At 44.2% G+C, this 24,487-nt stretch overlaps 1 protein-coding gene across 1 annotated transcript; it reads left to right on the top strand.

Moving 5' to 3' along the window:
- The first annotated feature begins 348 nt into the window (after positions 1–348).
- Positions 349–24,347, top strand: LOC148906761 (uncharacterized). The gene is made up of 4 exons (XM_089038487.1): positions 349–963; positions 1,058–1,739; positions 22,978–23,412; positions 23,491–24,347. Exons 1-4 carry the CDS (start codon positions 379–381, stop codon positions 24,327–24,329), a joined length of 2,541 nt encoding a protein of 846 aa, XP_088894613.1. The 5' UTR covers positions 349–378; the 3' UTR covers positions 24,330–24,347.
- Positions 24,348–24,487: the final 140 nt, after the last annotated feature.

Here is a 24,487-nt window from a genome sequence, read left to right as displayed (position 1 = left end):
GAAGAAGAGGAAGAGTTAGATGAAAGCGTCGAAGCTTCTAAATGTGACGATGATAATGATGATGATGATGATGAGCCCCGTCGACAGCTCAATGGTTTTTTACAGCTTCGAGATATAAGTCCAATTCGCGTTTCCCTATTAGTATCCTGGAATGAAGCCCACGAAAGAACGAAGCGACGCTACGTAAGAAAAGCGAAGCAATGTATTTCTGCTGTGTTAGATGTTCTTACTCCGGAAGATTCCATAAGCCTTTGGAGGGCGTTGTATGAAAATAACAATGTGGGCAAAGATGAAGACGAAATCACACCCAAAGGTGATAAAGAACTAGAACTGCTCGAAGCCTATGCTGAAAGTTATGCAATAGCACAGCATTGGAGCATGCGGCGACAAATTCTGTCGATGATGGCTGACAAAATTACCTTCAAAGAACTTAAGCAACATATTCCTATGCTGACCCGATATCGTTACAACATAGCTCGTCGGCACAGACTGTTACATGGCCGAGCAGCACCGCTTCCAAGTTGGGAAAACAAAAGAATGAGAATTGATCCGTCTCAGTTAGAGCATTTTGTTTCTTTTATTACAAGCCCTCACGCTATCCAGGATGTTCCTTTTGGAGAGAGGCTTCTAAAATTATCTACTGGTGAGATCGTCAAAACTCCCAACGTCATCAGGACAATGATACCAGAACGTGTTGTGCAGCAGTATGAGCAATACTGTAAGGAAACAGCCTTTAAGCCCATGAGCAAGCGAACACTACAGAGAGTTTTGACCGTTTGTTCTGCTTCTACTCGTACATCTCTCCAAGGACTTGATAATTTTTCAGCACAGGGAAGTGACGCCTTTGACGAGCTTGACAGCCTTGTTGACAAACTAATTGATTGTGGAAAAACTCAAATTTGGGGTAGAGACATCAAGCAACAATTACGATCATCACAACAGTACCTGAAGGGTGAATATAAGGTTGGTATCTACCGAATAGAGTAACATTCGTTGCCTGTGTAAATTTACTGAAACCTTAATTTAATCAATTGATCCGTTTAATCTCTTTTTTTAGTTGCATGTTGCTGAATCGTCGACCATTTCAGATCATTGTCGCGTTTATGCGCTTAGTGACCCGAACGACGCAGACTTCAAAGGCGATTGTGACCATCTCCACCTTGATTCATGTGCGCAATGCTCTCAGTTGAAAAACGTATTTCGCATCTTGGAAAATGAATGCGCCACTACATCATGTAGTGATGGAGAAGAGAAAAGTGACATGGTGTATGTGCTCCAACGTGCTAAAGATGCTATCTTGTCCTGGAAAGCCCATCTATTGCGATCTGTCCACCAAGATGAGGCAAAGCATTCCGTCCTAAACAAACTTGATAACAAATCTGTGCTCTTGGTACAAGACTGGGCAATGAAGTATATACCACGGAAATTCAGAGAAGCCCAGTCTGACTGGTTTGCCAAGCGTGGTCTCCCATGGCACATTACGGTTGCTGTTCGGAAGTCACAAGATAACAAGCACCTTGAGTCTACAACCATTGTTCATGTGTTTCAAAGCTGTACGCAAGACAGCAGCACGATGTCTGGCATAATGGTAGATTGTCTTCGTTTGCTGAAAAAGGAAATGCCTTACCTGGAAAAAGCGTACTATAAACAAGACAACGCTGGCTGTTATGATAGCGGAAATTCCATTGTATCTGCTAAGCTGGTTGGTGATCTTACTGGCGTGAATATAATAAGGAATGACTAGCAGCAGGTAGGGGGACTCGCGGCCACCCCCCGGAATTACATGGGTATTCCCCGCGCTCACGTACGTGCGTCGGCCGCGGGTATTACCCGTAAGGTCGTTCTGGGTATTACCTGCGTAATTCGATTCGAAAAGTTCTCTACGGGTTTTACTGGTGCCCCACATTACTAAGTTAAAATATTTGTCTTATATACGATGCATGAATGTAAAGAGTTCGTTTATGACTTCTGTGTAAAGTGTTTGAAACCTAAGTTTGTTACCCCGCCACCAAGGAAGTTAGTTTGTTGTGGTAAGAAAATGCAAATAGAAGACGACACGTCAGCACAGTGTTACGACTGTGGTAAGAATATTCGTAATGCCTTACCAAATGCTACCAGAGAGCAATATTACGCTAATGGAGGTCGTAAGAAAACACCTTATAAGAGAATAAAATACTTTAGGGACAGGATGAGTCATATCCAAGGTTATCGACCGGTATATCTTGACGAACAAGTAAAGAAGAAAATCATAGACCACTTAGAAGAGCCAACCCCACAAAGTCTACGGAAAACATTGAAAAAATTAAAGCTAGGGAAATATTACAAAGCTATTCCCTATCTTTTGTCTGAAATTACCGGTAAGTTTATTCCCGAGGTTTCTGATATGACAAAAGCCGAGTGGATGTTTTGTCGGCTGGATAAGGATATTCCTTATTACCCTGACGTAATCTATGAAATATTTTACAAAATTGACCCCAACCACCCCCTGTTAGGATGGATTCCAAGAAGATAGTGGACGATTACGTCACATGTTTTCAGCCAATCAAAACCTTCACAATTTTCATTCACATTTGTGAAAACGTTTCACATTTGTGAAACTAATTTGCATGTGACCCAGACAGCCGGCGTTCAATATGTAAATAGAATCCTGTCTCGCTTTTTTCAAAGTAAATATTTACTGAGCGAGTTTTCTTTGAAGCTCTTCTTTCGCTTCTTGGTAGATCTTTTTGCGAGATTCCTCGGAAAGATCTTTTACGACTGTTTTTTTGTTCCTTACGTCCAACTTTAATTTCTCGTACTTTTCCTCTTCGGCCAGAATAAGCGAGAATTCTACGTCGTCTATCTTTCTGTCACGCAAAGCCTTTGAGACAAGGTCAGTAATTGTATTTACTTTAGCCCTTGACAGAGCTATTGTCGTGTCATGCTTGGATATTTTGCTTGACAACTGTTTCATAATACCCGTAGCAACAGCAGAAATAATACCACAGGCTGCCCCAACGCCGGCCAAAGGAACTCCAACGATTATTCCCGATCCAGTAAGCGAAGAAGCAACGCCGGAGCCCGTTAATACTACGGATATGGATCCTGAAGTTATTGAAATCTTATGTAGCGTACTCCGGGCTCTAACGTATTTCTTCCTAACTTTTTCGTAGTGTTTTGTTTGCCCTTCCAAATAAGCCAGGATTAAATTTGCTTTATTCAGACGAAAGTTTTCTGCGTTTAGTTCGTTAGGACCCTCCTTGGGTAGATCAGGATAAAGTGGAGGTGCTGATGTTATAACATCCATTATATATACTAATGTACGACGCTTTTGGGAATGACATTGAGGAGCAGCCACATCATGACAACAGGGATTACTGGAACTGGAGAGCGTTTAGGAAGATGTTTCCGCATGCAGACGCCAGTAAGTTTGAAAGAAGACCCGATGGGATTTACTTCAACGGCTCCAGAATGTACAGCAATGAGGATTTGAAACCAAAGGAGGTACCACATTATGTGACAAAGAAGGCACCCGAGCATAAAGAAAGGCTACCTAATTTTCCAAAAAATCTATTAATAACCAACCAGGATTATCCATTTTACGATGCCGAAGGTGGTGTAAACGACTTTGATAAAATAGTAACACATTTGAAGATTCCAGTGGGTAAGCAAACGTTTGACGTAGTAGTAAGGAATATCTTTAAGGATTTTAACCTTACGCACACTTCAGGAAAAGAAGCCAGAGAATGGTTAAAGGGACCTAACTTTAAATATTGGACGCAGCAGTTAAACTTTGCAGTTTGGGCGGCTACGAAGGGCTGCGGGGTTGTCGTGGACATGTTTAACACTGCTTTTCTAAGGTTCCATGTGGCTTTTACTATACGCCGCCTATTGAAGGAGCTTAACGTGCCATTACCGGGGGAAAAGCCATTCAATAGAATGAATAACCATTACGATTCCGCTGCCCTAGAAAGGCTAATGAATGAGTTTAAGCCGCAGCAAAGAGACTTTCGTTATCGGGAGGGCGCCACGCATGGTTTAGGTATTATTTATCTTTACCATCCGACTGGAACACGCCCCGCAGACATGTATCATCAAAAATACCCAGGTAAGTTAGAGTTTGCAGATTTAGGTGGTAGTAGGTGGAACCTTAATCTTATTGAAAAGATTGAGACGATTTACCCCAGTCCATGGGATCCATTCGTATTATTAAAAGGAAAAGGCCTAAGAAACCTAGCTCGAATTAACCGCAGCATAGAGGCATTCGTCTACTGCATCTTAGGAGCGCAGGTAAATACCCGCAGCCCCATTGTTGGATCCCAAGGTGCTTCACAGGAAACGCAACAAGAATTCCTAACTTCATTTGAGTCCGCAATAATAGAAAATGACATATCTAAATCGGTGCAGAGATATCGATTAGCGGTGCAGCAATCAAAGGTTAGACTGGATTACGCCTTGAGTCCTGGTTGTTGGTTAATGCCAAGTAATTTGGTTATCAACGCTAATTCCGTTGTGGGTTATAACAACAAGCTGCAGCGAGCTACTAAGGGTATGAAGTTTGGGGTGAATGACGTGAACTCTGACGTGACCAAGGGCATTCCTCACTTCGTAGAGAAACCAAAAAAGGAGCACGTAGAAAAACCATCGAAGAAGGTTCACGCAGTTAAGGAACCAGTAAAGAAGGTTACCGAGGAATATGATCATAACTTACTAAAAGCCGGCTTAGCCACCACAGGCCACAGGCGTTGGTCTGAGCTATTATATATGGCGATGAACAACCCCTACGTAGCTGGAGTAGATTGTGTCTATACGACTTACACAGGCGAGAAAAAATACACCCAGGCATCTTGGGTTGATGTCACCGGAATGTCTGTAGACTTGAACTACTCTGGAAAGAAGCTGATAATATGCAGCATTTGCATTGGCACGAGTAGTTACGCCAACGTGGGCTTTAGGTTCCTGGATGACAACGGCATACTACAGCCTATGCGCGCGAAGACGAACAACAGGGAGCCTGCGCATTTCTCCGCAGAGCCCAACCCCCAGAGCGCCGAGAATCTTTCCGTTTGGACTTTCCACATGGTCGCCGATTGCCATGGAAAGGTAAAGCTGCAAATACGCGTAGATTATAGTGGGAGCGTTTGCGTAAATAGCATAGAAAATCAAAGGGATACAGCCTATAACCACGCAACCATCAGCACTCTTACGGTGCTTAATCTTTAGAAGGGAATTTATTCCCTGAAATATATGAACCCACACGCGAAGGAAGATTGGTTTGTACATTTTTTGGAGGAGAAGGACTACTTAGAACAGCATTGGCATGACACCGGGCTGTGGGTGAAGGTTGGGGGCCTGGGATTGATCATGTGTACCATTTGCGTTTCGACGGGGTACTCGTGTAATGTCGGGTTTAGGATCATTGATGAGGATGACCACCCATTGCTACCCTACAGAAAAAAAGATAATAGGAACCCAGCTCATTTCTCGTCGGAGCCCCCACCGTTAAGCACAGAAGACTTAACGCCGGTAACTTTTCACATGATAGCCAATTGCCAATATGCGAAGTTACAAGTTCTCCCCAACGACGTTGCCTACCTTCGGATAAATGCCGCCCCGACAAAAGATCCTCCGACGGATGCTACTTGGAATCATAAGCCCATTAGCACCATGAGCGTGCTGCCGCTAGTTCCGCATTATCAGGGCGGCGCGAATACTATCTTTACTTATCCCCAGTCGAGGACGCCTCGGATGCCCGACGACGATAAGCCACCAGTAATACACAAGGATAAGATTAACCCTTCATCTTCTTCAGGAGTACCACTCCAATAGCGACAACCAAGATCCAAATGTTATTCCCCACAAACTTTAGCAGTTCTCCGCCGGCCCTAAGTGCCAGGCCAAGAACGCTACCCAGCAGCCCAGGAAGACCGGCTGCCATTTTTTCCCCTAAGTCCGTTAGTCCATTGCCTAATTTCTTTACGCCCGCGCCCGTAGCCTTAAGCGCGGATAGGATAACTCCTACTACGGTGCTAATAGCGACCGCAAATGCCAGTGGAACGCCATACTTCAAAAGGGCTCTTTTTACCTTTTCCTTGGTGGTAAGCCCCAGCTCCTTTTCCAGGTTGTCCTTTTGCGCCTGTAATTCCGCAAGGCGTACCTCGAGGGCCTCCACTTCCCTTTGAGCTGCTTCACTTTCCTCTTCGGAACGAGTTTGGTCCGCAACTACTTCTCGCTGCCGCTCTATTTGCCCCTCCAGGTCTTCGATAGCCTGATCTCTTTGCCGGATTTGTTCTTCTTTGGTGTTAATTTCGGCAACCAACTGCCGCCGTTCCTCCAAAGAGCCGGTTATGGCAGTTTGTAAGTCCTTAACTTCTTCACCACTTAAGTCCAAGTCTTGCAGGGCGAGCTCGAAGGCCTTTTGAGCTTGGTCTCTTTCGCGTAGGGCATTGTCTCTTTGTTCTCTCATTTCTATCATTCTTTGGTTTTTATCGTTAAGTTATCTCTTTCGAGCATCAAGGAGTAGTTGGTTTTGTCGCATGTATTCTGCTTCCCTTTCCTCCATTGTTTCCTTTAGTTCTTCAACTTCCCTTATTGCCTCAGCGCCCTTTTGTTGTCGCTGCATTGGGGTCTTGAACTTGTCAAAGGCTTCGCTGGTGTTTTCATCGTTTTCTCTTAGTCTTTCCACCAAATTAGGTCTTCCTAATGCGTCTTTGATTTCTTTCGGGAGATTACTGGTGAGCCTGTCGGAGTCTCTCCTTTGGTAGAGATTATACCACTTATCCCTTCCTTGATACTGGATTTGAATTTGCCCCTTATCTCCGGTTTGGAAATTAAGGCGGGCCAAGTCCACATTTGGAAATTTCTCCCTTACGTCGTCTAAAAGCCCCCTTAGCATTTCAGTTCTTAGGTCCGTGGAATCCAAGTTTTGCAATTCCAAATATTCTGGAATAGGTCGCCCTGGGTTCCTTGATTGCCACTTGTCCTTTAAGGAAGGCCAGGCCTCGCGGGCCCTACTTCCGAACCTATTTCGAAGCCTATCCCAAATATACTCGCGGGACACGTTGTCATTTGGGATTAACGTATCATATTCTTCATTGTTAATGTCGATTTGGCCTTCTTTGGTAAGGGGGTCAAAATCCGTTCCTTCTTGAGGACCATAAGTCGTTCCTTCTGTCGCCATTATATATGATAAGCTCAAAGTTAAACCCCAACGTATTACCTAAGCAGGTTGGCGGGCTGAAAGCAGAACGCACCTTTCACCGGGTCACATTCACGCCATCCAGCGCAAAACCAGGAGAAACCTTGTACGTAGGCGTGCCCCGTCTAACGGATAACCTAGTCTTAGTTCCTGGCACCTTGGCGCTAAGGTTTGACCTAGCAATACAACCAAGCACCAAGGACAAGCGCTATACCGTCAATAACGTGGGCAGGAACCTCGTTTCTAAGATGAGAATCGAGTTCGCCGGGGAATCCCTCTTGGACTTGAACAGGTACGATTTGTACGCCACGTATAAGGATCTGTGGCTAACAGCCTTCGACCGCGCACAAAAGATAGAGCAGGGAATTGGAAGCGTTATCCTTCGTAAGCTTCGCAGCGATACCAACCCGGCGCCTACGGACTTCAGCGGAGCAACCGCAGTAGCAGACGCAACAAGGGTAAAGACCGCTTATGGTAGCAAGTACGTTATCCCCTTGGATTTCGAAGTAATTACGAACCATGGTGTATATTACCCCAGACAGTTATCCGCGTTACAGTTTGAAGTAACCTTGGCGGACACTACAAACGTCATTGGAGGCATGGACAGCGCAATTAGCGGGGCTGTTGATCCCTATTCTATCACTAACTTAGAGCTGCAGTATGAGACCGTGTACAGCGAAGAGCTGGCCCGTAGCGCTGGCATGGAATATAGCGCCGGAAAGGCATTCCTTTACGACCACGTAGTGATGTACAAGACGTTCAGCTTCCTGGATAAGACGGATGAGGTTATTAACCAAAGTATTAACCTCCCCCGAAGAAGTCTCACGGGGTTGATGTTGGTGTTCGCCAAACCCTACGAGGCTGGTAAGCGCGACTACGAGGCCTTTCACAACCCCAACATTACTAACGTGGGGGTCGATATCAACGGAGTACCCAACAAGGTCTACTCCCAGGGAATAAAGCCTGCAGACGTGTACAGGGAGGCCATGCGCAAGTTTGGCAACCAAATTAGCCCTGAGGAATTCTTTAAGGATAAGTATGCGCTGTGGATTGACATGCGCACGACGAACGACGAAGACCTACATGGCCAGGGTTTACGTCTAGTAAATACGCAGGATGGCATAACATAGGAGATCAAGCGCACCAAAAACACCGATGCCGGTGACGGTGACAAGATAAACTGCTACGTTTTCGTGGTGTCTGAAGCGCAGTTAAGCGTGGAAATGAATCAGCTAAAGAGCGTTGCCTACTAAAGTATAATGGAAGTTTCCAATCCCCACGTAAACAAGCTAGAAACAACGATTGTTATGGTGTCCATACCACACATTTCCGTGCTAACGGCACCAGTAACGAACATCCTTAGTAAAAGTCAAACCACAGCGGTAAGTCAACCCACAACGGATTTTGATTTTTGTCATGTTAAGGTGTGGCTGCGTGACATAAAGCGACATATGCAGCACTTTTTTCCCTTTGAACAAGAACAATGGGCAACCATAGACTTTCCGGGAAACCATTACGTTAAGCTATATTTTACCAAAGGAGCAGTTGAAATGAAAAAGACGTACTGGCTGCAAATCAAACAAATTACCTTAATTCGATTTTCGTAAAAAATATGGTATATATACGATGCTTCGCGTATTCCAAAACAACGAAACAAAACTGCAATGCATAGTGCAAGGCGAAACTTTATACTTTAAAGCAAAGGAGGTGGCGGCTGCGTTGGGATATGAGAAGCCAAGAAATGCAATCAGGGAGCACGTTTCTGAGAAATACCAGAAAAGGTCGAGTGAGTTAGGAAGGACCCTAAAACAGGGCGCTTGTACTATGCACCCACATTCCGTGTTTATATCCGAACCCGGGTTGTACGAATTAGTATTTAGCTCTAAGCTACCCAAAGCTGTGGAGTTTCGCGATTGGGTCTTCGAGGAAGTCCTTCCAACATTACGTAAAGCGGGTAAGTATGAAATAGAAAAGCGGTTTAACGGCCCAAACAAGTTGGTATTTAAGATCGAAAACGAATTCGACCTGCATAAAAAGGTGGTGGACTACATTCGCAGATTCTACCCCCAAATGCTCGTAACCCCTGGTCTAGGCGAACTGCAGGACTCGGATGGAAAGCACATAAAGTGCTGGCAGAAGGGCTACCAACGCGGTCAGCCCGACCTGCTTATCTTAAATGCGCACACCCATTACCGTGGATTCTGCATAGAGCTGAAGACCCCGAAAGGCAACGGGGTACTTTCTGAGAGTCAACGACTACTCTTACAGAGGTACGAAGAAAACGGCTATAAGGTAATGATTAGCAGCGACTACGACGAAATCTGCCGCGCCATCACTGCGTATGCTGAACACCTACGAATTCTCTGCAGGTGGTGCTGTAAGGTCTTTAAAACCAGTGAGACTTTGGCAACACACTTAAAGATATTTCATAGAATATATGGACAAGGATAAATTTAATGAGTTAAAGTTCATACAAACGCACTGGAGGGATTTGGCGGTGGGAGAGATTTACGAGATAAAGAATTACGTGGTCTTTGAAGACATCGACCGCCTGCGTTTGGTCTTAAAGAATAAAAAAAGAATATACACCCTTTGGGCGCCTGATAGGATAAGGTACGCCATCGAAGGGCAGGACGTTACCCATGTTATGAGTCATGGTAAAGAGGATGGCAGGTGGGTATTTGACGTAGTCAAGTATGAGCCTGAGAGTCCTCTGCATTCGTAGGTTGCGCCTTTGGACATTTATGATTAAGAAATGCACTGCCACAATGAAGGCAGGTGTATTTTTTTCTCGTCTTAGGTTTGGGAATTATGCAATCTGCAGGGGGTTCGCACGTAATACAGTCCATATATTGAAAGGGCGATTAGGAATCCTCCAAGAAATGCTGCTGCGTAGGCTATCATATATCCTTGTCAGTAACCCCCTCAGAATGTTAAGATGCGGTTAAGACTTTGTTAAGGAAGGTCGGAAACTTTTTCAAAACATGCCTCAAAATGTTAAGCTGAGGTTAAGACTTTGTTAAGGAAGGTCGGCAACTTTTTCAAAACATGCCTCAAAACGTTAATCTGAGGTTAAGACTTTGTTAAGGAAGGTCGGAAACTTTTTCAAAACATGCCTCAAAATGTTAAGCTGAGGTTAAGTTTTTGTTAAGGAAGGTCGGAAACTTTTTCAAAACATGCCTCAAAATGTTCAGCTGAGGTTAAGTTTTTGTTAAGGAAGGTCGGAAACTTTTTCAAAACATGCCTCAAAATGTTAAGCTGAGGTTAAGACTTTGTTAAGAGACAGTTGAATATGTGTTCCTCCTCCCTTACGCATCCACATCTCTCACATTGCTGCCTCCAATATTCCCTGTTAGTCCATGGGACACCTTCTAAGGTATCAAAGCGGGGTAATGTCCTACTTATCTTCCTAAAGTAGTCTATTCGATTCCTTAGGTAATCATCTCTATGTTCACAATTCATCAGATCGCCGCATTGGTAACAATCCACTCCTTCCAGATCGTACTTCTCTGAAAGGCATCGGTATGTCCTTTCATGTTTTTTCTTATGCGTTTGTAAACGTTGGCGGCTACTAAGGACCTTAAAACAGTAACTACACTGCGTAGTTCTACGGCAAACACCCTTCTTAACATGCTGCTGTAGTTTCTGTAAGGTACTGAACTCCCTGTTACAGTCATTGCAGGCCTTACTGATTGGCTCCTTTGTGCAAACTCCATGCCAAACATGGTATTGCAGTCTTTGTTTGGTACTAAATACCTTCTTACATTTCAAGCAGTCCATATATACTTAACAATATTTTAACCTCCATTTAACATTCTGGGGCATCTTTTGAAATAGTTTCCGACCTTCCTTAACAAAGTCTTAACTATATCTTAACATTATGAGGCATCTTTTGAGATAGTTTCCGACCTTCCTTAACAAAAACTTAACCGCATCTTAACATTATGAGTCATCTTTTGGAGGAGTTTGACGGTAACCTTAACAAGATCTTAACTCCCATTTAACATTCTAAGGTATGTTTTGAAGAAGCATGGGGAGACCTTAACAAGATCTCAACCAATCCTTAACATTTAAATTGGGTAGCGCACGAAGTCCACGACTGACTCCTTTGCCCACGTTGCCATCGTTATCAGCGCGCCAAACCGTTCTGCGCGCTTTAGACCACACATTTCCTCATAAAGCTCCTTTACGCGTCCATTCAACCGGTCTATCTCCTCCCTTTGCATTTCGACCGTCCTCTCCAGGTCTAACTTTTCTTTGACGATGTTAACCATCTTTTCTACTGCTTCCACGGGCTCCATTATATACAATGGATCCGAACCATATTCCTTGTAACGCTCTGATAGTAGGACCCACCGGCTGCGGAAAGACCCAGTTCGTGGTAGAGCAGCTATTAGGACCCTTTAGATACCGCTTCGACTACATAGTGCTGCTCTGCCCCACCTACGTGAATAACCGCACCTGGACGGGCATAGGAGTGAAAGATGACGACTTCTTCGTAGATATCTTAGACCCTAACGAGTTGTCTGGACATCTTAAGTTCTGGCACAAACAATTCCCTAAAGATACGAAAACCCTCCTCATACTGGATGACATTGCCTGTGGGAATGATGTAAAGAGACGCACGTCAGAGCTCGTTAAGCTCGCCTTCAGCGGTAGACACGACAATATCAGCGTTTGGTTGCTCTCGCAGCAGCTTACCAGCGTCTCTAAGCCCTTCAGGGAAAACATAGGTTCACTTGTCGTATTTTATACTCCGAGCAAGTCTGATCTGGAAACCATCTTAAGCGACTACGGCGGTGAGATATCCAAGGAAAAGTTGCATGAATACATGCGGCATTTAAAGACGCATGAGCACTCCAAGATGATCTTCTCTTTGAGGTTTCCGTATGATGTTGAGCTTCGAGCGTAGATATATATGGAAATTGAGCAGCTGATAGATGAAGTCCCCACACAGTTAGATGAAAGTAACCTTAAGGAACAGCTTAACATCCTGGTGTCATCTGGGAAGTGCAAAGAAATGATAGGCAAGGAACTTACTCATGAGCAGGTTAATAAGTTGTCAGAAGAGGAAGTTAAGAAGTTCCATAAGAGGTACGAGGCTGCCCTTGCAAGTAAGACCACGGACGCCGTAGCAGACTCAGCCATTAAGTTCGCGACTAAATTGCTTGGACTTGCGCTGCCCATAGACGACGTGGAGCAACTGCGGAAGGACATAAGCGAGGACTATGTCATCGCCCAAGAACTTAAGATAACCTGTGGGTGGTTGTCTTTGAAGTGCGGCAAGTTAATGGCAGTCGCCTCTGCGGCACTTCACGTAGCTCAGCATGTCGACTTGAAGGAACTTACGACATCTTGGAAGGACTTCAAGAAGGACAGAGAAGTCGAGAGGGTCTTCCAGGCGGCACTTGCTGAGGTACCTGATCAAGTCGCCTCAAGTACTTAGTCAAGTCGTCCTCAGGAATTACCCAGGTCGCCTCAAGTACTTAGTCAAGTCGTCCTTAAGTACTTACCCAGGTCCTATTAAGTTACTTATCAAGTCCTTCAAGTCCTTAGATATAAATGAGTGAAGCTGAATCGAAGGCGGAGAAGCAGCCCCAAGAGGAGCAAAAGATTACCAAGGCTAAATCTCCAGGCAGAGTCGCTGCCGGAAAGAAGCTCGCGGAGATGAATAAGAAGAACAAAGCAAAGAAAGAAGAAATAGTGGAAGAGAAAGAAGAGGAATCCCTTATTAATCCTGGGTACGTCATTGGCGCGTTAGGAGTCATCATAGCAGCAGGTAGCCTTTACTCACAATGGAAGGCAGCAAAGCCAAAGGTAGAATTAGAACCCGTGCATGTGACGCAGGAACCCCCTAAGAGAAGCAAAATACCCGTGATGGAGTAATAACCTTCTCGCTCTGTAATATAATGTCGACTGCGTTATTGAAAACTGTTGAAGAAGCAGCTATTATTACTTCCATCGTTGCGGGTATTGGTTGGGTAGGTAAGAAAGTGCTCAAAGAAGACTTTACTGAAGACCCAAGCAAGAGCTTCGCCAACTTTGCTAAGATGACCGCTGCCGTGGGTGGGGCTATCATGGTAAAGGATTACCTACGGAAGGAAAAGTACCTGCCTAATGTATAAATGGTTAGCGTGGTCGCAGGTTGAGTCATTGCAGCTTTAGCATTCACTGGAGCTAATTATGGTGGTCAGTATTTGGATAGATTAGTTAGAGGTGATCGCAGCGGAGATTTAGCCGCCGAAAGGAAGAGACACAACTTAGCGCTGGAGAAATATCAGCGAGACGTGGCGGCTTGGAATGAAAAAAGACAAGCTTACAGGGATTGGTTGGACAAGAACTACCAAGACAAGATGCAGGTGGATAAGAACTTCGAAAATACAGACTACGCCTTTAAGCTCTATGCGCAGGCGCATCCCGACTTTAGAATGAGAAAGCCTCAGTTTAAGAATTACTATCAGCCTTCTAAGAAACAAAAAGACAATGAGTTGGTCTTCGTAGGAATCGCAGGGCTGGCGGGAGGCGCGGCTTTGGCGTACTTAGTCTAGAAGGTAACTTTGTTGCCTACCCCTTCTAACGAAGGGGACTTGTCCCCTGTAATATATGATCGTCTTTTTGGAAAGCGACAAGAATAACTTTACCACTTATTTGAATCCTCCCATCAAAGCCCATAAGGTTCGACTCATAAGTTGCTTTTTGTACAATTCTTGGTATAATTTGATTGGCGGCTTTGTCGTTGTGGGTGCCAACAAACCAAAAATACCAGATTCCCATTACACCCCTATAACGCTAGCTAAGGAGCTAGCAAAGCATGGATATACCCTTACCACAGGATTGCCCCATGAAATGACATTCAAGAAAAATAGTGGGAGCGCTAATCTTACGGGCAGTCGGTTGGTAGAATTCCTGGGTCTTACTAGTACCACGATCAATGGTCAACTTGACGTGAAATGGAAAGTTCCCGCTAACTACGAAGTTTACTGCAGCCTAGTAAGCTCGTACTTTAATGAAGGACCCAGTAATCTAATGTCCAAGTTTCCACCTAAGGGTAATCCATTTGACCTGGTAGAATACGCTCCCATTTCTTTGTGCTATGACTTGTCTAATTTGGTAGAAAGCATAAACGTTACCATCAAAGTGGACGGAAAGACGGTGGATTTTAACGGACGTAAGATCAATCTCGTTTTGGAATTCATATAATGGGTCGAACTGAGGACAAACTTAAGAGGGCGTCTCTGTAACAGCGTGCCACTCGATCTGGGCTCGAAAAATAGATTTCTTTTATATTCCTACCATCGAAAGTACTATCTATCCTCACTACAAAATTGCAGTTAGAATTGTTCTAAATTCTTTTTACCACCCGCTATGCGAATTTTTGTCCATCGACCCCAAATCAGTGAAAGACGCCGATTTTCGAGGTCGGCCGAGGGCTACTTTCAAAGTCTGTTTTCTCGGGTTTCTCTGCACATGAAAGCTAATTTTTCTATCCAGAACTTTAGTCTAGTGTAACTTCTGCATAAAAACAGTAATAGTTTTTTTTGGAATGCTCGAATTCTGAAAAATAATCCTAACTAATCGAGACTACTGAAAGCGTGACCTCGAATATTGCAAATTTCTCATTTGTGGCACCTAACCCAGCCCTAAAATATCATTCAACCTTGAGATAAGAAGCTATTTTATAGATGTGTGCAATAAAATTTGCGGCACATTGCGTTTCTACGAAATAAGCTAAGTTTCAAATTGTTCTATTTTCAGTTATTTCCTTGCGTGACACGACAGGCCGTTGGGTCTGTGACGGCTACTTCTTTGCTCATTATCCTCAATACCATTACCTAAAATATAATATGATGAATTAAACCATAACTTTACAATATTTGTTCCAATATAAAAGATTTAAATGATCTACGGCTTCATTTAATAGTGTTTCTATAAGCTGTTTTGAAATTTCACCGCACAGTATTTTTTTTATTTCGAGCTCCGCGGGAGGTCAATCGTTATTTGTTTATTTAATTATAGTAAATTTAGTAAAGAAATACTCGCTTAGTAATATGTCGAAACATCCTAAATAGATCCAAAACTGAGAAGTGTTCTTGTTTGTAGAGCTGAATATTTCTAGTTTTTTTAGTTGAAGGTAATATATCATTGATATCTTTGTCACTAGTCATTTAACATTCTCAACGTTTATTTCCTTTATAAGTTATCCATCATTTTTTATTGTGAAAAGGTATTTCGTCCTTCCGATATTTTCGAATTCCATATACTATCATGTTTTCGAAAAAATACTTTGCAGTCTTGACTGTTCTTCGGCTGAGACGACGATTTTTGCAACAGGTGCAAACAAACCTATGAATTCATTTATAACTACAGAACGAGTGATTGTGAAAATTATGATCATATAGGGGCGGCGGTTCGGAAGTGGAGGTTGCGGGTACTGGCTCCTCCAATTTAATAATTTTGAAGATATAGAGCTACTCTGTAAATTGCTCATTTTTCTTAGAGAAACATTCAGCTCTCACTCTACCCGAGTAAGTTCAACTACTTTGAAGCCAAGCTATTATGGTTGCGTCTAAAGCATTCTTTCAAAATCTGTGATGGTTGATATTCCTGAAATCTTTGGTAGATTGTTCTTATTGATGTTTTTATTGGACGGCCTTTTCTTTTATTGTTGTTTTGCTGTATTATTATTATTATCATTATCATTATCATTATTGTAATAATTGAATTCAAGCGTTTTACGTTTTACATTGTTCTTTATTAGAGCCAAACTTCGTTCTAAACTACAGATGAGAAAAACCGTGTTTCTCACCGTCGAACGACGTTGGCTTCTAACCACGCCGTCCGCCGGTGATGACGTCACGACTGTCGCGGTATGCAGCTACAATCATTATCATTGTCAGTGTCAGTGTCATTATCATCGATCATCAAAATAATATTTGCGCCTGGTGAGAAGGTTTGCAAAAGGTAAAGCAAAATACAGGGAAACTATGAAAACGTGGTCGCGTTTGCCGTTTGCGGGGGAAAAAAGTCAATCTAAAACTCTCTAATGTTCAGCTTCCGCCATTGAAGGCAGAGATCTTGTTTCTTTGATATAGTAGTCGCATAGATCGTACGTGTCATAATGCACTAGTCAATTGAAACCCCCGCGGCTAGCCGGGCACTAAACGGGGGCGTGACGCGTTTTTGATGTGCTTTTAAGAGCATGATTGCACCCGGGGCTCGGGGATTTAACGAATGGTTTTCTCAGCGGGGAATCGAGCGGGGATTTTAACGCTCGTTTGAATATGTAATAGCCTGGAAACAAGAGGTCGGCCATCTTGAAAAATACTAAAGAGGGCGTTGTGATTCCAAGCACAGGCAGCCCGTAGCCTAGTGCATAGCAGTATGTTCTACACAAAACACATGCTCAAACAAACTTAGTAGTTTCTACCTATACACTTTTACAATGAACTCCACAGATCGGAACCTTTCTTAAAATTGTAGCCTTATAGGTTCTTATTATCCTTCTTTCGCGGGGGTCGGGGGTGGGGGTTTCAATTGACTAGTGCATAATGGGGTGTTGCAGGCCAATGCTATCCTCAATTTCTTGTAACAGATTTACGTTCTGACTCTCGTATTACATCCTGAATGTCTTCCTCGTCTACCAAAGATCGTACATTTTGTTGAGGACTGCTCACGGAAATATCTCGTACTGTGGATTTTTTCCGCGAAGTGGAAAGACGCGAAAAGAATCCTGCAATCTGGGTCTTCGATAGCCCGATTCTACTCTTTCAAAGCGCCTTTCATTGTTCTCATTTTTCGCGCACCGCATTTCCGCGGCAACTTGTTCAGGGTCTGCTTTTCAACCAGTCCTCTCACCCAGGTCAAACTTCACCGTCAAATACGACCGCACATTTTCTGTAGAGCAGCTCCGGCTCTTGGTTTTAGAGCCCAGCCCATGCTAAGTGTTGAGGATGTCTCTTGAACAAGTGATATACTGTATAAGAAGCTTCGTCTGGTTCTCGGCGGAGCCCATCGTATAAAGTTTCATTTCTCTCTGATAATTTAGCTCTTAGATATATATTCGTATTTGTAATTAAGGTTATTTGTATTATATTAAAGATGTATATTTAAAAAAATATATCATGCATTGCTATATTGTTTTATATTATTTTATTTTTTTGCAAGAGTCTTCAATTTAGACGTCCTAGTCTAACTCACTAGTATTCAGTACAAAGACATATAGATTCAGTATTTCAAGTACTACTAATATAAGTATAGAGTTGATCAATAACGCTGCTAACGCGGGCGAGTACATCCTTCACTTACAATGATATAAATAATATGTTACCCTCAACTAAAAAAACTAGAAATATTCAGCTCTACAAACAAGAACACTTCTCATTTTTAGATCTCTTTAGTATGTTTCGAGATAAAGCGAGGATTTCTTTACTGCAATTAAATAAACAAATAGCGATTGACCTCCCGACCTCGAGATATTCAAATAAAAAAAATTACTGTGCGGTGAAATTTCAAAACAGCTTATAGAAACACTATTAAATGAAGCCGTAGATCATTTAAATCTTTTATATTGGAACAAATATTGTAAAGTTAAGGTTTAATTCATCATATTATATTTTAGGTAATGGTATTGAGGATAATGAGCAAAGAAGTAGCCGTCACAGACCCAACGGCCTGTCGTGTCACGCAAGGAAATAACTGAAAATAGAACAATTTGAAACTTAGCTTATTTCGTAGAAACGCAATGTGCCGCAAATTTTATTGCACACATCTATGAAATAGCTTCTTATCTCAAGGTTGAATGATATTTTAGGGCTGGGTTAGGTGCCACAAATGAGAAATTTGCAATATTCGAGGTCTCATAATCTTAGCTTTCCACGTCACGCTTTCAGTAGTCTCGATTAGTTAGGATTATTTTTCAGAATTCGAGCATTCCAAAAAAAACTATTACTGTTTTTATGCAGAAGTTACACTAGACTAAAGTTCTGGATAGAAAAATTAGCTTTCATGTGCAGAGAAACCCGAGAAAACAGACTTTGAAAGTAGCCCTCGGCCGACCTCGAAAATCGGCGTCTTTCACTGATTTGGGGTCGATGGACAAAAATTCGCATAGCGGGTGGTAAAAAGAATTTAGAACAATTCTAACTGCAATTTTGTAGTGAGGATAGATAGTACTTTCGATGGTAGGAATATAAAAGAAATCTATTTTTCGAGCCCAGATCGAGTGGCACGCTGTTACAGAGACGCCCTCTTAAAAGGATTTACTATGGGCCTGAAGGCTATTGGAAAGGAGCGTCGGCCATCAAGAAACTCGCGACCGCGGCCAGGGTATCAGAAGAAACGGCTAAGAACTGGCTAAGAAAACAAACCCTCTGGCAGGTTTATCTTCCCGTGCCTAAGTACATTCCCAGGCCCAGCTTCACCGTAAATGCCCCCAATGAAGTTCATCAGGCGGATTTGCTTTTCTTGCCGCACGATAAGGTGAGAAAAAAGACCTATAGGTACGCTTTGACCGTAGTTGATATCGCAAGCAGATACAAGGACGCCGAACCCATAAACAGCAAGGATTCTGGGGAAGTCGCAGAAGCCCTAGGTAGGATTTATAAGCGCGTTTTGAAATGGCCTAAGCTGCTGCAAGTGGATGCGGGGACAGAGTTCATGGGCGTGGTTACTAAGACCCTGAAAGACCACAGCACTAAAATTAGGAGAGCCGAAGCTGAGTACCACAGGGGTCAGAGCATCGTCGAAAGATTCAATAAGACCCTGGCCGAGCGTCTCTTTGGGTACCAGTATTGGAAAGAGCTGGAAGATCCCTCCAAACGCAACAGGGAACGGACTCAGAGGCTCCCCCAGGTCGTCGCGGCTTTGAACAACGAGGCGGCCAGGGCTACGGGAATGAAACCCAGGGATGCCATAAAAAAGAAACACGTGGAACACAAGTCCTACGTCAGAAGTTCAAGGGCGGTCGGACTGAAGGAAAAAAAGCTACCCCGCGACATAGTGGTCAGATACCTCTATCAGCCGGGGGAACTCGAAGGTGGCAGTAAGAGAGCCACGGATCCTAACTGGTCTTTGGACACGTATGAGATTTCGAAGTCCGTCACCAAGGAAGGGCAACCCGTGTTGTATTACCTAAATGGCCCAAGTCGTGGATTTGTCAAGGAAGAGCTGCTCATAGCCCCCAAGGCTCAGAGTAGTGCTGCTCCACCCGTCCGATTACACTCTAGGCATGTCAGTCTTACGTTACCTCTGCAATGGCCGCGCTTGTTGTTGATACGATCCACGGAGAACTGCTGATCGTCATTTGGGTCAAACCTCCATAGTAGAGGTATGTTACATTTGGCACACCTTGCCCCTTTCTTATAGACGTCGTCCACGCATAAGTCAAAGACATGACCCTTCTCTTCGTCGTGTCTTTTGTAGCGAAGGAGTTTCTTGGCAATGTTCTCCTTTGCTATGTCTTCTGGGGTGCGGTCGTAACGCAGTTGCGGCCCCCAGGCTCTTTTTAACTGTTTGGCATATTCTACGCGGCTTACGGCGGTGTAGATAAGGTTGCTCCAACACAGCCGCTGGTCTATGATCCATAAGGTTTCTTTTATGGTAAGCCCTTGCGCGCTGTGGACTGTCATGCAATAGCCCAAGCGCCAATCTGGATGGGAGGTTATTTTTTCCACCTTTTCTATGGGCACCCAGGCTTTATCGTGCGTTACCGCATTTTGCAGTTGGATGTCGGTACCGGGTACGCAGACGTCGTGGCGCTGCATGCGGGTGTCGTGGGGTTTATAACAAACGGGTACGGGATGCGTAGGAAAGCGCTCTTGGTGTATTTTGAGTAAGTCTTTCTGTATGCGAGATTGTGCCGCGCGCTTACTACTTAGCACCAGATCCTTAGGGTGCCAGGCGTATAGAAAGTCCTCGTAGGACTTCGCTCGTACACGTTTGCGCAGCGTCTTGCATTGCTCGGCGTCACTGAGCCCCCTTAATTCCGCTTTCAGGTTTCTTACTTGATCCTTGCTGCGGTAGTCGGTGTTAATTTCCTCCGCATGGTCTACGAAATCTCTCAGGCATTCGTGGGGCATCTCTCCGGCTATTGGAGGAGGCTGGCAGGGATCTCCGGCGAATATTACTTGACACTTTCCACGGAGGGATTCTACGAATTCTTTGAGGATTTCTAAAGGAACGGTGCAAATCTCATCCCAAAGTATCACCGGAGGTATGTCGTGGATGGCTTCTGGTACCCACTTTTGGCCATTCCAACGAAAGAAGCTGTGGTACGTTTGAGCGTCGTGGCCCATTTCGCAGAGTTCTCTTTCCAAACGATGCGTTGGCGTTAGCACCTTTATCTTAGGAAAGAGTTCTAACACACGCGTCGTCTTACCGCTGCCTCCCGTACCGTAGAGGTAAGAGAAGCGTTGGTAGGAAATGGGGTCGGCAACTGAAGGTAGAGGCTCTTTGGTAGGCGTTACGGAACCACGGGTGTGCTCGCTGTGATATTCTACACGTGCCCTCCAAGACCTTATCTCCTCATCTTTGACGCGCCATTGGCCACTTTCTGCAAGTTCATCGGCAGTGTAGAATTCCTTCATCTTTTCCAACGCGCCAGGCTTTACGTATAAGGAATCCGTGGCTACGCGGGGGATATCTTCTTTGTCAAACCGCAGGAGCATTGCGAGAAGGTTGATATGCGCGTAGGCAAGCATGCTGGCGCGGAGATGGTAATATTGCGGTCGATGATCTTGGTAGTAGCATAAAGCATTCCATTTGCGTTCTTTTTGCTCGGCTTCTATGAAATAGTCCCACTTCTCCACGGAAACCATGGTTCCTTGGTCATGGGCACGCTTGATGAGGAAACTTAACTCACCTTCGTCTGTTATTAGGCGCCTTTGCATGTGTTTCTCGCCTTCTTTGGCGCCCTGGGTGAACTTTCCTATGACAATTCGGGCCGTGGGGTTGTGCTCTGGTAACCATTTAGTGAAGGCGCTATGGCAAAGTATTGCTTCATGCGCTGTGTATTTCAGGAGTTTACGCTCTTCAAAGAACTTTAACAATGGCACTGGTATCCATTCTTTCTCTTGTAGATGCTTCCCGTACCATGCGTAAATTATGGGGTGCAAGTCTTTAGCCAACTTCCAAGACAATCTGACGAACCCCGTAGCTGGCGCGTCGTAGCTGCCGTCTAAGGACACACGAAAGAACTGTGAATCTGGATGGCCGTAGCGGTCGTAATATTCCTTACAATCTCCCAGGCCTTTAAATGACGCAGGATAGCAGTACTTCATGTCTAAGGACACGTATTCTTCCTCGTCGTATTCCATGTTCCAAAGACCGCCGTGGCTGTGTTCTACGTAGGCTTTGGCTATGTCTTTGAATTCTTTGGGGGTCGGTTTCCACCCATTCCTTCTTTTTGCGGCTAAGAAGTCCAAACTACGAGAGCTGAGGACCTCGTCTGAGAAGTCTTCCCCAAGGGTTTCACAGGCGCTTTAGATGCGCTGGTGTTCGATTTCCGGGCGATACAAAGTGCCGTCTTGGTTCATAAACTGGCTTCCTTCCGAATCCATTAACCATATTGAGTTCTCATGAATCAAGTTCACCAAGGGGGAGGTTTCGTAGACCTTGGTTTCTTTCTTTCGCGGGAATCGAAGTTCTCGCCAAGCGTGTCCGTTATGCTGGTAGATGACTATAGGAGCACCTCTGCCGCCGTATTTATGTGTCCCAGGGTAAATGTACCCGTCTGTGATGTCTTTCACGTGTATGCGCCTTTCTAAGAGGGTTTCTAATTTCTTTATGTTGTCTATCGTAGCCCCAGCTTTGTAGGTGGCGTTTTCCCACTTTCTTATGGCTTCTTTTCTCTTTGGGGTTAACTTACCTCCGCGGGCGGAATCTTCAAAGAATTCCCTTACCAGTTTCCCGACGCAGTTGCCGGGATGTCGCATTGGCTTGAGTTTCCTAACGTCTGGCTCTTTGATCTCATACGCACCGTAGATAACTACCGTAACAGGGTAAGCAACCTCGTAGAACAGCGCGTCGATGCCTACCAGCGCTCCGGGGCGCGTTTGCTTATTTAAGACAAACAGGTTCTGCTTACCAGACGCCCGAATAGGGTTACGCCCTCTTTCTATTACCCAGTCGCCGTCGTAATACTTTATAAACGTCAACTGTAAACGGTAGTTACCTTCAGGCATCAGGTCTATTATCTTTTCGGCTCTTTCTTCATCCATGATTTCTTCTGTGTCTCCTTCTGTGAATGTCGTGAAGGCGAAGTCGGCGTCCAAACGATCCAATACCTGGGTTCGCAGCTTGCGTACAGTTTTGTTTTGAATGCGCGCGATGTTGTCCATCTATATCTAGGAAATATTTTAACCTTCGTTTACGACCCTACGCGGACGCATCCAATATTTCATAGGACGACGTCTAAAAGCAGGCTTGGGAACCGCGGTCTTTCTTGTCAACTCCTTTACGTATTCCTCACGCGTTGTCGTACAAGTTGTCACAATTTCACAGGGATCCTTCCTGCATAGATGGGAAATCAGACCACACTTTGTGAAGCTCTTGCTACATCTTGGACAAATAAGCTTACCACTCATCGTATACTTAACGATATTTTGTCCTCCATTAGGGGTAATATTTTAACTTAGTAATGTGGGGCACCAGTAAAACCCGTAGAGAGCTTTTCGAATCGAATTACGCAGGTAATACCCAGAACGACCTTACGGGTAATACCCGCGGCCGCCGCACGTACGTGAGCGCGGGGAATACCCATGTAATTCCGGGGGGTGGCCGCGAGTCCCCCTACCTGCTGCTTAACTTTTCGGATCCCCAGGGAGGAAAGGGGGCGTGCGACCGCCGAGCAGCCAGAATTAAGGGGGCAATTGGAAGGTATGTAAATGAAGGCCATGATGTAAACAACGCTTTACAACTCAAAACTGGTATTGAATCAGGACAAGGACTAACTGGAGTTAAGGCCACCTATGTTGCTGCTACAACTGCTAGCACACTTTCATTGAAGTGGGGTGGTATAAGCCTGCTAAATAACTTTGAATACGAAATGAATGGCATTCGAGTATGGAGAGCATTCAATGTTGGTCCAGGCCGATTAGTGCCTTGGGATACCTTTGGCGTATCTACTGAAAAACTCGGTGCTTTAGAAACCCTGAATTCAACATCTTCGGCATCTAACCCCGCCTTTCGAGTTGTTAGACACCGATACACCAAGAAAACTTCAAATGCAATTCAGTTTGGTGAAAATGAGGGAGAAGGAGAAAAGGAAGAAGTAGAAGAAGAAGAGAAGGAAGAAGAATATGAAGAAGAAGAAGAAGAAGAAGAAGAAGAAGAAGAAGAAGAAGAAGAATTAGATGATGATGATGATGATAATGATGAAGCCATGTTATTTACGTGTCCAGAAGAAGGTTGTATAAAAGCATACAGCAGATTTTCTTCTCTTCAAAATCATCTTGATACAGGAAGGCACAAACGAATGCCTGAGCACGAAACCCTATACGATAAAGCAATTAAAGAATACGCCTTTAAACTGACAGAGGGAGCTACTCGAGTTCCAGACGTTCAATGTGAAGCGGTTGGTGGGAAGGAAGATTTAACTGCTCTTCCAATGGGCTGGGCCCTCAAGTCTGCGAAGAAAAAGAAGCGTTTCACATCAAAGCAGACTGCCTTCTTAACTGAGCAGTTTCAAATAGGAGGAGTCAGCGGAAGAAAAGTAGACCCCCAAGAAGTTTCCAAGGCAATGGCTGTAACCCGACGTACCGACGGAGCCCGATTATTTCCCCCAGACGAAGTGCTTACCAAACAGCAAACATCCCGTTTCTTTAGTCGCCTCTCTGCAAAGAAGCGTCTCAATTGCCCAGTTGTAATGGAAAATGACGATGAAGATATATATGCAGCAGAAACTGAAACACAATTTTCCACCTTGTGTGTCAATGTAATGATGGCGGTGCAGTTAAATCACCCGATTATTTGCTTCGATTTCAATATCTGTGAAATGGTTCAGAAGAACAAGTTATCAAAACTATGTGTAGAGGAGTTGAGGAACGTTTGCATCGAGCTTGGAGAAGATGTCGAAGACATTTCCCAAAGAAGGAAAAAGCCCTACATTGAACGAATAAACAATATTGTCAAAAACTGTTGTTCATGTACTGCGTAAAGTCTGCATTCTATTCAATCCGCACAATAGTGTTCTATGCTCGACGACGTGTAAAAGGTCGGGAGTTCGTGAAGAGTGGATTATGAAGCGGCTTGATCGTACTGAAACAAGACACCAAAAAGGTTTGCATAAAACCACGGAATCAGGAAGAGAATACT

This window comes from Actinia tenebrosa, unplaced genomic scaffold (genome assembly GCF_029948245.1).
Source record: "Actinia tenebrosa isolate PJP-AT-01 unplaced genomic scaffold, QUT_ActTen_1.0 PGA_scaffold5__44_contigs__length_20552954, whole genome shotgun sequence".
NCBI classification, from domain to species: Eukaryota; Metazoa; Cnidaria; class Anthozoa; order Actiniaria; family Actiniidae; genus Actinia; species Actinia tenebrosa.
Note: the sequence above shows the minus strand (reverse complement) of the source record. Positions and strands in the feature narration are given on the sequence as shown.